At 37.2% G+C, this 18,856-nt stretch overlaps 1 protein-coding gene across 2 annotated transcripts in view; it reads right to left on the bottom strand.

Moving 5' to 3' along the window:
* Window positions 1–18,856, bottom strand: part of Cntnap5a (contactin associated protein-like 5A) — a 982,002-nt gene that overhangs the window by 131,761 nt on the left and 831,385 nt on the right. For both annotated transcript variants that reach the window (XM_087580548.1, NM_001047865.2), the window contains 3 exon segments: window positions 16,220–16,438; window positions 5,202–5,441; window positions 3,384–3,608 (listed from right to left, as the gene is read on the bottom strand). In XM_087580548.1, the coding sequence (XP_087436674.1) occupies window positions 3,384–3,608; window positions 5,202–5,441; window positions 16,220–16,438 (684 nt within the window).

Here is an 18,856-nt window from a genome sequence, read left to right as displayed (position 1 = left end):
TATATGTACTTTCTTGAACTGTCTATATCCAAGGATCCAAAGACAGCCTCCTATAATTAAAAGGTTTAACATGGCAAAGCTGAAGGTTTGATTGGTTGGTATGTTCTTGGACAAAACCTTTGGAACTAATGGTAAGTAGGTAATTAAATGGCCCATGGGCTTGAATAATAATAACCAGCCCTCCTCTTCCTCCTCTTATTTTTCCTGTTCTTCCTTCCTTCTCCCCTTTCTCCTCTGCTTCCATGAAATGGAAGGTTCTTGATAAGGCATGCAATTCAGATTCATATGGTGTTTTGCTAAGGAAAGTCCTGTGGGAGGACATGTGATATTGGAGAGAGAAGAAATAGTACACAATGGACAGCGGCATCGTACTTGCCTAGGTAGCTTTGCAATATTTTGTTAGTCTCTCATCTTCATTTTTGCTGACCTTCAATTCAATGAGAAATGCAAGACAGAGACATTCTCCTGGTATACCTGCTGGTTCTGTATGCTCCTGTTGACTCATGCTCATTTGGTTAAGGGTTGGAACTTTCTGCTAGACTGTGCCCTAACTTCTGATTCCTGTTTGCTATCCTGACATTACTGAACTGGACTGCTAGTATCTTGACAACAGAGGTTGTAATCTCCTCAAGGAACTACTTCTAAACAAGTCTACATTGCTTCGTACTATTAACCACCTTTCACCTCCTTTAGCATTTTATATAAACTCTGCCCCACAGTTACCTGGCAACAGCCAGGAATGTCTGACTCACTATAAAATGGGCTGCTTGTCCTCTCCTCTCTCTTACTCTTGCTCTTGCCTTCCTGCTCTGCTCTCTTCCCATTCCACACTTTCCACATATGCATGGCCAGCATCTATTTCTCTTCTCTTCTCTTCTCTTCTCTTCTCTTCTCTTCTCTTCTCTTCTCTTCTCTTCTCTTCCCTTCCCTTCCCTTCCCTTCCCTTCACTCCTCTCCCCTCCCCTCCCCTCCCCTCCCCTCTCCTCCTCTCCTCTCCTCTTCCCTTCCCTCCCCTTCCCTCTCCTCCCTTGCTTTCCCCCCCTGCCTTTCTCTGCCTCTACTACCCTCTCAAGTCTCTTCAGTATGCCCTAAATAAACTCTATTTTATACTATACTATCATGTGGCTGGTGTCACAGGGGGAAGGAATGCAGTAGCATGGGCCACACAGGCATCCTCTTGTCCCACACCTCACCACAAACCCACCAAAACATATTCAACCTTTCTTTATCTTTATAAACACATCAACCCCTATCTTTGGACAGTGACCTAGAAAGTGAATTGATGCATTTAAGAAAACTTATACAAAGTAAGTTTTTTTTAAAAAAATCTAACCCTATACTTCCTCCTCTTTTTCCTCTTCCTTTTCTTCTTCTGCATTCTTCTCTTTCTCACCCTCCTTTCTTGCCTCTCACTACTTTCTTTTCTCTCTATTGCAGTCTGAGAATAAATTTCAACTATAGCACCTTATTATCATCTTTTGCTTTTCTTCCGCTTTATGCTGGTTCATCCTATACACTCCTCAGTTTTTATTATGCATTTCAAATTAAATGAATAACTCTTTACAGTCAACTCATAATTAGTACATCATGAAATAGAAAGATCATACACATAAACATACACACACATACACACAAAGAGAGTCAGAAAGAGCATACCAAGAATGTAGGTAACTTGTACCTAGTTTGTAGACAACTGCATAGAAGTCAACTTCCATGAGTTGTGGCAAACCACAGTCCATCTTGAAGCTTAACTCTGTGGTTGGGATGAACTAACCAATAGTCTAGAGTGCTATCATGGTACCAGAAGATTCCAAGGGAAGTAGAACCACATTCATGTCCACAGGAGAGTGTTGTGTGAGATCATACTATAGGGATACATTTATGTTCCCTGCATTCATTTGTTCAAAAAATTGGTACATATGGTGGGATTCTTACTTCATAGTATACTTCATTTTGGCTCTGTTAAGAAGTTTTGTCCTGGCATAGTGTGAAAAAAAATCTCATAAGACCATCATATGTGGTTATCATCATTATTTCTTGTATGATATATTTTTTCTCTATTCTCTAAGCATTTATACCATCCACATCTAACTTTTTTCCCAAAGTTTGATTCACATCTTTATTGAATGCTCATAATTAATACTGTCATTCATCCTTACAGGCTACAAGCTACAGATAGGTTGAAAACTGAGAAGCCTGGTCATCTTTGCAAATTCTATTTTATTAAAGGAATAACCAGCAATGATGCACAAAGAATAATAAATTAACTGGTCATTTGACTATGTATGTGAAGTCAGGGGATAATGCCTTGTAAGAATGCATGAGGTTTCAAATTAATTTCAATAATTGCAAGAAAGAAAAGTAATAACGGAATTTCAGTTGAGATCCTGCAGTACTCTTTGGCCAAGTAAAATACTCCAGGTCTTGCCAATTCTAAGTGACAAATATCATGGTTCAGTAGTTAGTCATTATAAAAAGAATTGATGCCTCTTAATGAAAGCATGACAAATAGAGGCTCGCAGTCAAACATTTAACTGAGAATGGGATCCCCATTGGAGGAGTTAAAGAAATGACTGAAGTAGATGAAGGGGTTTGCAACACCATAAGAAGAACCACAATACCAATCAACCAGAGGTCCTAGGGACTAAACCACCATCCAAGGTGTACACATGGACAAACCCACGGTTCCTGCTACATATGTAGCAGAGGACAGCCTTGTAGGGTGCCAATGGGAGGAGAAGCCCTTGTTTCTGCCAAGGTTTGATGTCCCAATGTAGCCGAATATCAGGGCAGGGAGGAGGGAAGGGGTGGGTGGGTGTGAGAACAACCTCATAGAAGAAGGGGGAGAGGGGGGAGAGATAGAGAGTTTATAAACGGGAACCCAGGAAAGGGGATGATATTAGAAATGTAAAGTTAAAATATACAATAAAAAGAAAAAAGAAAATTCCGACTCTCAAAAGTGAGTTCCTGTGCCACAGCATTATGGTTCGCACATTGTACTTATCTTGAAGATTGGACAATGATCATCTATAAACACAGCCAGTATTTATGCTTTACCAGCTTCCACTGACAAACAGAGCAAGAAAGATGGCAAAATACACATGAAAAGTATCCTTCTGTAATTCAGATCTCTTATGATCATCTACACTTAATTGATTTCAGTATGAAAAAATAATAAATAGTTACTACAACACAATAAAGAACAATTAAATGGGTTTAAACTTCAGTGGCAAGTGGATACTGGCCCAGAATAGCAATTATGGCTCTAATGGTGAAGTGGGAGGAAGCTTAGACTGAAGCTGTACACGTGTACATTTTTGCAGAGTACTGCAGAGCATGAAAAGGCACATCTGGCCTTAAGGCTTCAGGCTACTAACACTCACCATTGCTGGAAAGTAAGATAGCCAAAAACTTCTGAGAAGAGAAATTGAGGTAGAGCAAGATGGTGGGGGCTTGTGCTGTCAAGAAATTCAGCATGATGGTTTCTTTGGATCGAGCTGTATCTGTGTAGATAGGTGAAGATAAGAGACTTGTGTTCTTGATCACCAGGTATGGTTCTTGAAACATGTATGTTACAGAGGTGCCAGGATCAAAAAGGGCTGAAATCTCTGCAAAACAGAAGGCAACAGAGCACGCTTTCAAACGTTTAGTCAGTTACTCTGGGTAGCTATAATGCCTGTTCATTGATTCCACTGCACCTAGCACTGGGTTAAGGTTGATAAAAACACACAATCTGTGTCTCAATGATTTTAGAAGCTCAAATCCATTCTTGTATGAATGCACACATGTGAAGATGTGGATTTGTGTGGATATTGAAAAGGTTGAATGTATACCCTCATCATTCTCTACTTTGTTTTTTGAGACACTGAACCTGGAACTCATGGAATTTTTAGAATGGCTGCTCATTGAGCTCAGAATTTCTTATATTACCTCATCTAGTGATCCATCTAGATTTCTAAGTGAGTGCTAAGCAACCACACTCAGACTCTCATGTTTGTGTAGCAAGCGATTTGCTGACAAAACCATTTCCCAAGCCCTGTGTAGACGTTGTTGTCCATTACATTTACAGTTGGAGGATTAATCATAATTCTCAACTCTATCTTTGTAATACTATGTTATTCAGTGAGATTGTCTTTATAAAGCACTAAAGAACATTGCTAAGCAGGTTTGAATTTGTGGAATCTCTATGTTACAAGAACTTATTATTTAGGGATAGGGAGATGGCTCAGTTGGTCATACATTTGATGCAAAATGTGAGGAATTGAGCTTACATCTTCAGCATTTACAGGTGTGACACTGTGCATATATAACTCTAGACCTGGGGAAGCGAAGACATGTAGAACCCTGATATTCATTGGCTAGTCTAGCAAATAGTCAATGCTACATTTTGAAGAGTAATTGAGGAATACACCTGTTATTGAACCTGGCCACCACAAGCATGTGTATGCACACATGAATGCCCCCCCCACACACACACAGAGAGAGAGAGAGAGAGAGAGAGAGAGAGAGAGAGAGAGAGAGAGAGAGAGCGCAAATACATAAAAAAATAATTTAACCTAAGTTCCTCTGAGTAGCCTTCATTAAATACACCTTGTGATGGTGTTTCCATCAATATGTTGAAGTACTTATTCTGCCGTAGTTCAGGCTCCCTATGAACTAAGAGTAAGTCAGTGTTTTATGGACAGATGCTTCTCTACCCTCTTTTGCATTCAACTCTGAGGTCCTTTGATACATTTTCTAATTGATATACCGCAGCTAGTAGTGTTAGTATGTCAGTAAACACAAGTAGATGATCAACTTCTAGTCTTCAGCTGATCTTTCAGCCTGGATGATGTGCACATTTTCATTTAATTCTGTAAACAACTGTTCTGAAAGTTTTCACACAACCCCAATGCATGGATATGGTTATGTTGATGAGCTAAACAGAGTCTAAATGTAGGAAAACTACTGAGACTACAAAGTCTCAGCATTGCTTGAGGGCATGGAGAATTTGGTTTGATAATGCCATGTAGCTACTACATTGCCACTCATAGAAGAAAGAGTATGGATTGCGTGAAATCATAGTTATTGTTGTTTTAAACATGGAGTGCGGGTGGTAGACCATTATATTCAGTAGCTTTGGTGTGGATAACCTCAGGGCACAGGATCATTGGTCATGTTGTTTGTATGCTATGGAACCACGTTATGTATGCCCATCTTACCTTTCTGGCAGAAAGGTCCTTCATTTGGTGAGTTGGTGCAGTCACAGGAATAGCCACTTTGTTTCTCCACACACTTGCCCCCATTGTGGCAGTTGCTGCTGTAGCTACTGCAGTGACCTGGACAGCCAGGTGTGACTCCAGACATTAACTTTGCCCTCTCTATCAGGTCTGTGTTCTGCCCATTCAAGTGTAAAGAGCGCATGCATCCAAGAAAGCCTTTCTGTCTTGATGATGTTCCTCCTAATGGTAAAAAAAAAAAAAGAAAGAAAGAAGGGAAAGCATAGAAGGTTCAGAGCTGCTGTGCATAGATATTCCTGGTAAATTACAAAAACTCTAACTGCCCCATTTCCTAAAATTCAGGCTACATCCTGCTATGGTCTCTCTCTTTGGATAGTGTAAGAGAGTCTGCTATGGTAACAGCTTTTTCTCTTCCTTTCCTAGCTGCCAAAAAGATCTTCTGCCTTAGTATTCCCAAGACATTAGAGAACCTTAAGTTAATCTAGAAGCTGATGATGTCTAGAACACGTAGCATAGAACATATATTATAGGACTTATCCCTGTGTCCTTGAAAAGCTGTAAGAACAAGATACTTCCTTTTTTTCCCTTGGACCTAAGAGCTCCTCATGCTCATTTCTGGGCCCATCAGACTTTTGTGATTTTAATAGCATTACTCTCCCAGGGACACTCATTCTAAGAGTAATTTCATATCAGCTTCCTTCTGTGTACGTGTAACATCTAATTACATGAGAGTAAAATCTTTGTGGTTACAGCTGTGTTGCTATTGTCAGTTCTGCTGAACTTTTCTGTAAGCTCCTAGTAAAAGAAAGGATGTTAAAGAAAATTTAAGTAACGGTCAGCAATGTAATTTAGTTTGTAGAGTGGTTGCCTGGTATGCATGAAACCCTGAATTCAAATCACAGTACGACTGAATGAACTGTGCATGGTAGTACACATAAATAATCTTAATACTGAGGATAAAAGGTCAGAAAGAGCAGAAGTTGACAGCTATCTTTGGCCAGCTAGGGATACATGAGACTTGTTTTAAAGAAAAATTGTATCAAAGGGGGAGATAGTGAGAAGGAAACAGCTCCTATAAAAATGCTAAAGCATGAATATTTACATGACCATGATATCAGCACATGAATAAAATATGGAGTTTTATGTGACCTACAGCATCTTTTACCTGAAATAAAAGAGATAGAGTCAGATTATGTACACCACATAGTCAAAGCTTCAACATATTCCCTTATGCTTATGCAGTACAGGAAAATGCACTGGAAGAGAGAAAGACGGGTATTGGTGTTCAGCTCCATGTCAGCCAATTTTAGCCATTGGGAAATGAGTTGTATAAATGTAAGCTATTTCATCTATTATTCCATGTGCTTTTAGTAATGCTTACTGCACATTATGAAAGACATGTTTTATTCAATTATTGCTGTGCTCTGAAACTTCTCTTGAGTCTTCACCTACTGTGGGCAATACTGAGAATTCTGAGAGATCCTAGAAGAAGAACAGAGACCTGTTCTAGCTTTAGAAAATAAATGATTAGAATCTAACCCTTGAGCTCAAGGTTACATCATAAATGAGTGGTGAGTCTTAAAAATCGTTGCATTATGCAAAGTTTACAAATGACAAAAAGAAGGAAGAATAGGAGAGAGGGAAAAAGAGAGGGTTATAGGAAGAGCAGGAGAAAACACTGAGTGCAAAAGAAAAAAAACAGTTATTCCCTGTATCTATTGGATCTCATAACTGAAACTCTTATCTAGTACCCTATGCTATAATTCTATTAAATTTGGTTATGCATCAGCAGTTCTCAATCTGTGGGTCACAACCTCTTTGGGAGTGATCCAACCCCTCACAAGGTCACATAGCAATATTCTACATGTCAGGTATTTACATTATGACTCTTTACAGTAGCAAAATTACAGTTATGAAGTAACACTGAATATAATTTTATAACATGAGGAATTATATTAAAGTGTCATAGCATTAGGAAGATGCTACACTAGTCTAGAAATGTCTAGATCTGTATATGTGATTATCAAGTTAGAGTAGCCATTTTAAGTTTGCTGTCTTAGACAATAAATATATCACAAAGGACAATATAGCCGTAATATGAAACCTGAGAGATGGGTCAATTGGTAAAGTGCTTTACCTGGCAAGCATGAGGACCTGAGTTTGATCAAAGACCAGTTGTAACCCAGTTATATGGTGTATGTAATCCCAGTGATAAGATGTGAGGCAGAGATAGTAATATCTTTGGCAACCCAAAAGACAGGTGGCCTACTCTATATGATAAAGTTACAGGACAATACGGAACATTGTCTTAAACAAATTGGGGATGGTGACTAATGACTATTCTTAGATCTCTATATGCAGTACTATACTGGGCATGTGATCACATGCATTTGCATGTGCATTTACATAAACAAACATGCACACATAGCCATGTATACATACATAGGAAAGGAGGATAAGTTAAAGGGATGATAGGGAAATTCATGACATGAAAAATACTGAGCACTATAAATGGTTAGAAATGGCATGATGGTTAGAAATATGCCTTCCTTACTCTATCACAGGTATGGTGGTTCCCTGCCAGACTCAGGATTCAAAAGCCAGTTTAGTCTTTCCACCTCATGATTTCATTTCAGGACATAAGATGTAGACTATTGCTTCGGCTCTCTAATTGCCTTACTGCTGTCATACTCCCTACCATGATCATCATGGACTCTAGCCATCCTCAGCCATTAGCATAAAGTAAGCATTTTCTTGGTCATGGTGACTGATGTTCACTGTTTGAATACAAGTAACTAAAAATAAAAATGCTGGGGCACATGGCTAATCTCTTGCTCTGAAATAATGGGAAGATTGAGATTGTTTCAAGTTCTAGTGCAATGCAGACCAAGAGGCCAAACCTGACTTGCACTGTCTTGTCTGTGTGAATTTCAGTGATGAATAATCCTTTAACCACAAGATAAATCAACGGTATGTACAAGTCTATCGCAAAGAAAGGTTCATTATTCTTTTCTGGAGGTTACATAAAATAAAAAAGGGAGGATTTATGGAGTAGAAGACTTGCCTTTGTTTTTCTGACTCTCTATAGTCACTCCCCTCCATGGATTTGACTAATTTTTCTGTCTATTATTAGTCTAATTTCTTTCCAATCAGAGTTTGCAAATGCAAGATCTACTGTACATTTTCTTATGTGTTGTTTAGTCAACAATTTTAGAAATGGAGAAAGGGTGGTTAGGGTAATTTCTCAGGTAAAAATGAACTTCTGAATGTAGAGACATGGAAAACTCACTGTAACTTTTCCGAGACAAGAACCTCATGACCCTTCTGCATACTGACAGAACAGAATAAGATGAGATATTATGTAATATCTTGTACAGTAAACTACAGTTGTGTTTTTACCAGTCTGTTTTATTTTTTCAATGAAGAAAACACTATAGAATAGATTATTTATCTTATAAAAAGTGTACAGCCTAGCCTAAACATTAGATAATTTTAAGAGGATACATACCATCCAACTAACATAAAAATACGTACTCATCCATGTATATGAACACAGAACAGAAACACATGCACTAGAGTATACCTAATCACACATCTATACATGTATTTATATGTATATACATAGGCAATACAAACAAGGATGTAGACATATATGTGCAGGCTCAGAGGGACCATAAAAACATATGTACACACATACAGGTACACAGAGAAATCATAAAAACAATGCACAAATATATTAGCTGCACACATAGAAACACATGTATACATTGTTTTGGAGGACAATTTATGAGTCAATTTTCTTCTTCTACCATGTGTATTCTCGAAATTGATCTCAGATTGTCAGGTTTGGCAGCAAATTCCTGTATCTGTTGACCCAATTTTTAGTTCCCAAGTTGCCAATGTTTTAAAAAAAGAAATTATTGCAAAATTACAATGTATCTTCCATTGATAAATCAGATGGCAGTGTGCCAGCTTTCTCCCTTGCTCCTTTCCAAACCCCTACCCAGATTTGCTGACTCTGCACATACATATTTCTGTTATCGATCTACTATATTTTCTGATTAGTTGTTTTGCATCTTGATATACATATAGTTGTTGAGTGACTTTTACTCTCAAATTATAACATTCCTTCTCAGAAATCTTATTAAGACCAATGACATTAACAGAATTTGCACTATTGACAAACTATTCACAAGGCCCTCCCAAAGGATATATAAGTAATACAGTTGTGAGAACAATATCTATTTTAACTTCCAACTTCCACAATAAGATGCATGTAAGGCATGATGAATGTAGCCTTTGGGAGCCAACTTCTATACCCAAGTTACCTGTCTGTGAAGCACCTATCTGAGACACAGGTATTGCTATTAGCATGACTCATCTATAGCCCTATAGGAAACTGTAAACTCACTGTCCTAGTAAGGTAGACTTGAATGCAGTTGGTTCTTTGGTTTGCAGGTTTTAGCCAGTCTAGGATGAACACACAATTCTTTATGTCTGCCAAGGAAAATTCACACAACAGTTTTCTGTAGATTCAAAATAATAAAAAACATAACATTTATACTTAGAGTAGTTTATAGCCATTCTTTAATGTTTCAATATGGATCTGTAAGTTTCTTAAGAATCAAAATAATCCCAAATCTAAGTATAGCCATTTCTAACATGTTTGTGTGATACAATTCATTTGAAGTTCATCTAATTGATAATGGACAAGAAAGTGGTGTTGCTAGCTTTCACTCCACACACTAGAAAAAGGTGATTTTAAAAAGCTTATCTTGACTATGAATAAGAGTCAGACAAACATTACAGGGGAAATCTGAGAATGAAATCATGTCTGGTGACTGGCAATACAACAAAAAAAAACTCATATTCCTGAATCTGTGAGCTGAGCTGTTATATTAAATAATTGAGGTTAATACAACAGCAAAGAGAGTCTACTTTCATTTGCTTCTCTCTTACATAGTTTCCTATTCTGTGAAATATACCCACATTCATTTATCCTTCTGGCTTCTGACAACAGTCTTGTTAAGAATAAGGCCATTGGTTGGATGGTGTAGCTGGAAGCAATTTGGTCTCATTTGGCCCTAGAATACGGTGAGTTCATTCGGATGGTGTTTCTTTGGAATAACCTCCTAAAAGGTACTGCCTTCATTTCAAGACTGATTTTTCATTATATGTTATTTAAGTTGATTAAAAATTCAGTGAGTTGCACAAGCATGTGTATGGGACTGGAAGAGACATCTTGATAGTGTTGTAGTCTAGTTAGTCTAAGGAACATGCCTACTTCTCTTATGCTTCTTTCTCCAGTGAGTCCTACTGTGCTTTAGAAATCACTGAGCTTCATTGAGTTTGTATTGATGAATGTGAAAAGGAGGGGAAAACTGATGGATGTCATCTTAGTTTATTGCTTTATGTCTCACTGTTTAGTGTTTAGTGACAGGTACTCTAGCAAACATTATCTGACCAAAGATACTTGAAGTCACAATATTTTCATTTTTGTTTAATTCATGTGAGCAATGAATGAATGAAAGAATGAATGAATGTTATGCTTAGTCATTTCCCTTGTTTGTTCTCCAGTTGTTGTAATAAAATATCCCAATAAAAGGATCAGGGAAGAAAGGGGTTATCCAGTTTACAATCCTATGTAGAATCCATTACAGGGTAAAGTAGAGTGGCTGGAACTTGAAGCAGTTACTCAGGCCTATAGACAAGGAGAGAGAGAGAGAGAGAGAGAGAGAGAGAGAGAGAGAGAGAGAGAGAGAGAGAGAGAGAGAGAGAGAGAGAATACCTACATGCTTACTTTCATCACATCATCTCCTCTTTTATTTAGAGGAACCATCTGACAAATGTTCATGGGCTCTAAAGAATGGCCTTTATGTCTGTATCCCTGCACAAGTCCTGGAGTCTCTTTTTTCCTCTGGTTTCCAATAGTTCCCTTGTTGCCAGCATTGACTTGCCCAAATATGACTCTGATTTAAGAAAGCGATAGTACAATAATGGTTTTTCTGTTGCTAAGTTTCATTTCATTGTCTCCTTCTCCCCTTCTCCCTTTCTCCCTTCTTTCTTTCTTTATCCCATTACTTCCTCCTTCACTTTTCATCTACCATTGAATGTTTAGTAATTTATTTACTATATGAACTTCTTCATCCACAGCCACTAATTGCCCTCCCTATAGAAGCTTTTTATCTGTCATAGTTAATCTTTTTTTTAAAAAGATTTATTTATTTAATGTAATGAGTACACCAAAGCTGTCTTAGACACACCAGAAGAGGACATCAGATCTCATTACAGATGGTTGTGAGTCACCATGTGGTTGCTAGGATTTGAACTCAGGACCTCTGGAAGAGCATTCAGTGCTCTTAACCACCGAGCCATCTCACCAGCCCTGTCATAGTTAATCTTAATTGCTAATTTGACATATCTAGAATTTCAGAGGTGACAAGTCTCTGGCATGTTTGTGAGGGAGTTACTAAACTGTAATAATTGAGAAGAGAAGATCTAACCTAAATGTGGATGGCACCACTTCCATTATCTCCTTTCTAGGACTGAATAAAAAAAGGGAGAGAGAGTGTGGGAGGAGAGCATCAACATGCATCTCTATGTACCCACTTATGAGGCATACAGGAGATAAACCTTTCAGTCTTGAACTCCATTTCCATTCAAACAGAAAGACAATCATTTCTTTATGCCAGATATTTCTCTATCACTGTCTCATTCAGAATACTAACTCATAGTCCAAGGGTAAGACCAGAAGTTCAGACTTCCAATATTCACAAAGCTGCTGGAAGTTTTGTCATGGCAGCCACTTTTAATCTTATCACTCCATCATGCTTCAAGGGACAAACTGGTTATATACACCAACCAAATCATGCATTCAATATGAGATGTTTTCTCAGAAACACACTACAAAATTATCAACAAATGTTCTTGACATTCTTCTCTATCCTCTATACACATGCATGCATTCTAATGTGTAATACTGTACAGGTTTGCACATACTTATGAAAGCATGCATTAAAACATAAAAACCCACACCCTTCCCACACCCAAAACCTAAGAAAGTAGAAATAATGAAACTGATAACAGTTCCAATGGTGAGATTATACCTTAGCTACATACTATACGTTAAAAGCTACATTCCATAAACTTTCGTGTATTCTGCTATGTCAATGCATTAGACAACCTGTGTATATTAAAAATGACCCTGATATATCTTGGTGACAAAACAGTGTCAAGTTACATTATTGATTCCGGGAATCCATCAAGTAATGAGTCACCAATCAGCATATTTCATGTTGTCACCTTGAAAAAGCAAAGCAGTGCTAGGAGGTACATCATATTTTTTAAGACACAGAGCCTGTGCATGGTCCACAGAAAGCACTAATGATTAACAGCAGAGGTCCAGTCACCAAAATCCTGCAAGAAGCTCTACTTTGATTTAAAAATCTTTCCATGGCCAACTGTTTCTGGATAGGCATGTCCATCAGTACTTAAGCAATGCCATACTCAAGCTATTACAGTAAAGACACACACTCCAATAATGACATCCTTTCCTACCTATTAAAGATATGCATGTAGTGTCTCCACATTTCTGGGTGATATCAAACACAGTTTTTCATTTGGGCTAATGGCTAATGTTGCTAATTGGAAAAATAGAGATTCATCTGTTAAAAGATACTCAATGAGGGGTTGTCAGGCTGAAATGTGGGCATTTCTTGATTATGTTAATACTTGTGGGAGGATCTAACATAAAAGTAGGTGACACCACTCTCTTGTCTCAGGTTCTAGACTACATAAAAGACCAGAAGGTGAACTGAAAGTAAACATGCACATATTCATTCTCTCTCTGTTCTTTATTGTAGAAGTGTGCAGTTGCTTCAAGTCCCTGCCTTTCCTTTATCTACTGATGGATTCTAACCTGGAATTGTAAACTGAATAAGCCCCTTCTTCCCTGATGCTTTTGTTGGGATATTTTATCACAGCAACTGGACTGGAATCTAGTGAAATTACTGAGCAACACATTTCTTGATTCATTCACTGTTTCATTCATTTTAATTCATCTCAGATGAATAAAACAAAAATAAAAATGTTGGAACTTCAATTGTCTCTGACCAGATGACATTTGCAAATGTACCTATCAGTGAACACTGAAGAGTGATACATAAAAAAAAAGATTAAGATGACCTCCAACACTTTTTTTTCTTCTCTTCAGTTTCATCAAAATAAAGTCAACAAAGCACAATAATTTCGAACATGGGACTCACTGGAGAAAGAAGCATTACAGAAGTGGGCATGCTCCTTAGACTGACTTTGAGTACAACTCTATCAAGATGTCTCTTCCACTCCCATCCACCTTGAATAATTTATTAGATTTCTGGTCAAGTTTAGTATCTGCTGATGAAAAGTTTTGATACAAAACTCTCTTGCCTCTTTTCAGACTTAACTTGCACAAAGTTCACATTATTTCTGTTCTTCTGATAGTTGAGTAAAAAACTAGTCCTTTAGATTCTTCTTCAGCCATACTGACTCATAAATCCTGCCTGATGATAAATTAGACTTTCACATGGAGTGCAATTTATAAAAAACTATAAAATACATGAACTGATTTCACTGAAAATAAGCTAATAAATCTTGATGAATAGTAAACTTCCTTCAAAAAGTAAAATATGATGCTTAAATAGAACTGAGGCAGTGAAATAAATGTAAAGTTTTTCAGCAGTAAATTATATTACTTATAGGAGTGATTAATTATCTAAAGGACAGACACTCATAAGAATGTTTTAAATCACTCAATATTAGTTTCTGCTGGACATATACAACACAGCTAAGGAAGACACATGCACAGCAGGTTATGAAGTGAAAATCTGATGTTCCTATATTCTAGTATTTCCTTTCATTTAGCATGTATGTTTTCAGTGAAAATACTTGCAGATTCAAAAATTAAAGTAGCCCACATATAAAGGAAGCAAATAATGAATGTACATGAAATGAAGATGAAGTTGTATAGATGGTGGTAAGCTATACATTATTGGTCCTGGTGGAACCCAGCTGAAAAAAGACATGTAGAATGGTTAATGTATAATTTATTCATAGTTCTGCCTAAGCAGGCAAATTCAAGTTTTAAATAGTTAGCATGCGTCCTTACTTTTTATAATATATCAACATTTAAAACCTAACTTGTATTTAAAGATTTACTTTAAGAGCTCTCTAACTTATATTTTCAAAATTACTGTCTACTACATTATAGCACAAAGTTTGTACTTATTATTAGAACTGGAATAAAATATCTAAAATACTCCTCCTAACATACACATAAACATGGATATATACATGTACACACAAGATGTGTATACACATTCACACATACACATGAGCGCCATGAAAAGCAGTGACATTTCTTAGTTATAACTTCCATCCTCACTACCCAACAAGTGTGCAAAAATAGAATTAGCTAACCCATTACCATTGATGGAGAAATTGAGGGAGGGAGGAGTGAAGGAGAAATGGGTAAATAAATGAAGGGACAAATTCAAACCACAACTTTTGAATTCTGAATCCTTCAACTCAATTTTAACAATGGCCACCTTTTTAGAGAACATCCTGGTACTAATGTGTACTGACAGAATGAACAACTGAAGACATCTCCTCTACATACAGCATCAAGTCTACCCCAATGACGTGAACTCATAGAATATCAAAATTTTAAAAAAGTGACAAAGATAGAGATATAGTGAAAGACTCTAGTTCTTACTGAAGTATAAGAGCTATTAAGAGTCTTGGTCTGGTAGAGAGTAGGTAGGTTATGAGGTTCCTGTGAAGGACCTTAGGGGCTTTCACCAGTCTTACACCCACTGCTTCAGGACAAGAATTAGGCCAAGAACCAGCTTCTTGCCTCAGGTCAAGGTTAGGCCAAGTTCTATTTTCCACCCAAAGTTCTAGGGAGGAGCAGGCACATTCTTGAAAAATGGCAAAATGCACTGACTGATAGTTTCCTGACCCTCTGATCCCAGAAAGAGTTCAAATACATGTCATATGTTTGCTTGCCAATAGATTCAAAGATCAATATGCTTAGCCAGTAAGTTTAAACTGTAACCTTGCTGGTGTAAACTCTACCCCTAAAAAATATAAAACCAGCATGTTATAGCCATTCAGGGTCATCTTCTAGTCACTTGCCACGAAGGGCTGACCCTTTGTGAATGTAGGGTCAACCCCTACATGCCAGAAAAATTAACCTGCCTTTGCATCGAACTTCATTCTTGTGTCACTTGGGGGTGTCCCAGTAGTTCAGACTCACTTCCAGCCTTACAGTAGCCCATTTGCTAGAATACTTGTCTTCTACTCATAAAGCTCTGGGTTTGGTTCACAAATACTGAATACACCAAGCATGGTTGTGTACAATTTCAATCCCACTATTCCTCTAATGGTAGTTAACTCATATCTCCAAGGCCCTAACATGAAACACTAATTAAGAAAATGCTCTACAGACTTACCTACAGGACAAACATTTGCTTAACTGAGAGTCCCTCCTTCAAGTGTCTCTATCGTGGGTTATACCAAAGAACTAGCCAGTACACTTCCCAGTGTTTACTACTGAAAATTGAAGTTAAATGGATTAGTCAAACTATTTGATCACAATGTTAAAAATACTTTTCACTAGTCAGGTATCACTAAGAAGAGTGAAGAGCTGGAGTCTCTATGCCTACACTGTAAACTTCTATTCTAATGATTCAAAACATAAAATTCTATTAATATCTGAAAATATCTATTAATATCTGCATGAGCAGAAATGTTAGCAAAAGAGTCTCAGAAGGCCACTACATTTGTGTAAGAGTAGCAAAAACTTTATTGTGAAGACCATAAAGCTACAATAAGATATATGTAATTAAAAATAATACCATATTTTTTTTTACTTTTTGAAAAAATCTAGGAATTGTCCTTGAGCTAGAGCACAAATCTATCTTGTAGGTATTTGGCATAAAGATGATGTAAATGTCTCCTACCTACAAACAACTGGCTAGTCAAATGAAGTCGGAAATAGGCTTCCTCTGAGGCCTCCCTCAAACTCAGTGGAAGGTTGTCCACCTGCAGTGAAGTCTCCTTGACATTTCTCTCAGCCCGGATGTAATGCCATTGATTGTCATTCAGAGGATAAGGAGACTGGACAAGGAGCTCCACAGGGCCATTCCCAACATCAATGGTGAATGTGACCTCAGAAGGAGCTGCAGCAAAAGAAGAAAGAACGATAAAGGCCATTGTCAGTGTGTTCTAGTCACAAGAATGTTCAGAATGTTTAGTGAAAAGATTTATATGTCTCCATCAATGTGAAGAGGATGTTTCTAAGCTGCCTATAGCACTGGATCACTATCGTAAGCATAGTGATAGTGATAATTATAGTGACTATTTGATGATTCTGGCAATAGAGGAAAGGATGGTGGTAGAGTTGGTGCCAATGGAGACAGTGATGGTATTTTTGTTAATGCTGGTGGTAATGGTATCTATACAGTTTAACAGAGAAATCACGAATTAACTTTGTATAAAGTACAAAGTACAGTTTTTTTTCTTTATTCATTTTCACCATTTAAGCAACTCTGGGAAAGTCACAATTTTCATCAGTTATCAAGGAGAAACGGTCAGAAAAAAAAGCATCAAAAATAGAGATATCTGTTTGTACAGGTAAAGTTTCTTAACAAGTCACCCTTGTCATTATCTCATCCTCTGAAGACTTTATAAACACAAAAATGAGAACAGTTCATTTTAAGCCTAGCTTGAGGAAATAGTGGTCTCCTGAGTACCAGCAGCCTTCACTTATCACATCTGGGTTCCTTCTTAGGTCTTTCTAGCTTTTTCTCTTTCCTTAGCCTAAAGTAGCAACTGTGTTTTTGACTATGGCATAAACTCTCATGTTAGAGATCTCTATGCTCAATAAAACCTGAGTCTATGCCTCCCCAGGCTCTAACCTTATTAGAAAGCTGCTCTTGTAAATGAAGCTCAGTCGTAGAGAGCTTCTGGTAACTGAAAACAGAAACCTTTGCTGTCATGTGAGTCCTAACCTTAAAGAGAAGCTAGAAGTTGGTGCCTGCAAACAACAAAAAGAGGGATGACAGCATAGACTACAGAACAACCCTTGCCTGAAGAAGTTCTTATTTCATATTTCAGTTTTCTTACCTAAAAATTGAGAATAAAAATACAGCTAGCTATAAGGTTATCTGTATGCTTATCTTGATCACATTCTTTGAATTGTTCATGAAATGAAGTAGGTGCTTATAAGTGATGGTTTTATTATATCTGTAATGTGCAATTGCTAGTTATGGCTGGGTATGACAGTAAGACATGGCTCCTAGAGCATGAGCTAGAAGGATATGGATTTTCCTGAGTGTTGATGGTTGCTGTGAGCGTAAACTTGTCTAATAATATTCTTATTTTACTCCATGTTTCTCCTTTGGATAATGTTCTCCTTGTCAATGATCGAATAGTTAATTGAGGTTAATGATTGAATAGTAATCAGAAACAGAATCAGGGAAGCAAGATAATCCTCACCAAAATGGTGATGACCTTCAGGACAGCCCTTAAGGGTATGGGACAGAACTCTGAAAACATGAGGAGTTCAAGAGTACATAAATCAGTATAAGAACTGTCATTTACAGGATTGCTCAGCTATTCAAAATAAAAGGATACAATATTAATTGTATGAGGGCACCTTTCAAGCACCTGAAAGAATATACAAAGCTGCACTAATGAGTCAGCTTAGTCCAAATGATACCAAGGAAGTACACAGGATTTCATCTATAGAAGAAAAAATTGAATTATTAAAGTGAAAGGAATAGTTAAAAACACAAGGCTCAGATAGATGGTTGTATAATATTAATGTTAAAATGATGTTATCCTTCATGCACATCATCAACTAAATTTGATCCAGATACTCTACTCCATAAAGGATGTAGTTATATGCATTACCTAAAAGGAGGTTGGGGACAGACAAAATGTCTGGTATCAAGAAAAAAAAATACTTTCTTGATGATATTCCTACTTTCTGAATTGCTCAATACTTTCCAATAATAACCCTTGGATTTCTGAGACAGAAAAGCAAAAAGAATCTAAATGCTAAAAGAATATATTGAGTTAGCTGAAAATAATGAAAAAATCAACACAAACAAGAGCTCAATAAATTGCAATACACACAACACACACACATATTTGTATATACGATGTATTATATTTAAAGCTAACTTTATCACATAAAATGGCATCTATATCTAGTCTTGGCAACCACAACTGGTGTGCCTAGCAAATCATATGTTAAAATCATATGTTTGCTATGTTAAAAATAAATGCTACGTAAAAAAATACCTGCTGTCTACTTCATTTGTCAAATATGCTGTGTATTTCATTTTATATATCTGAAAGTCAAGGGGATAAAGTCATGGAATTATCAAAAGGGAACCTGGGGTAAAAGATTAAACTGATATGCAATTTCTCAGGAATATAAATAAGAGACTGAGTGTGCTTTGTTCTTCAAGAGAGCAATCTTGTCATTCTTCTACCATTCCCATTCAACCCTTCCTCAGGACCCTCAAGCTGAGGTTGAAACTCAGCATGTGATTATTCAGTGCACATAAGTTCATTTACTTTACAAACTC

The sequence above is a fragment of the Rattus norvegicus genome, chromosome 13, assembly GCF_021556685.1.
Source record: "Rattus norvegicus strain SHRSP/BbbUtx chromosome 13, alternate assembly SHRSP_T2T, whole genome shotgun sequence".
In the NCBI taxonomy this organism is placed as follows: domain Eukaryota; kingdom Metazoa; phylum Chordata; class Mammalia; order Rodentia; family Muridae; genus Rattus; species Rattus norvegicus.
This window is presented reverse-complemented; position numbering and strand designations above follow the sequence as displayed.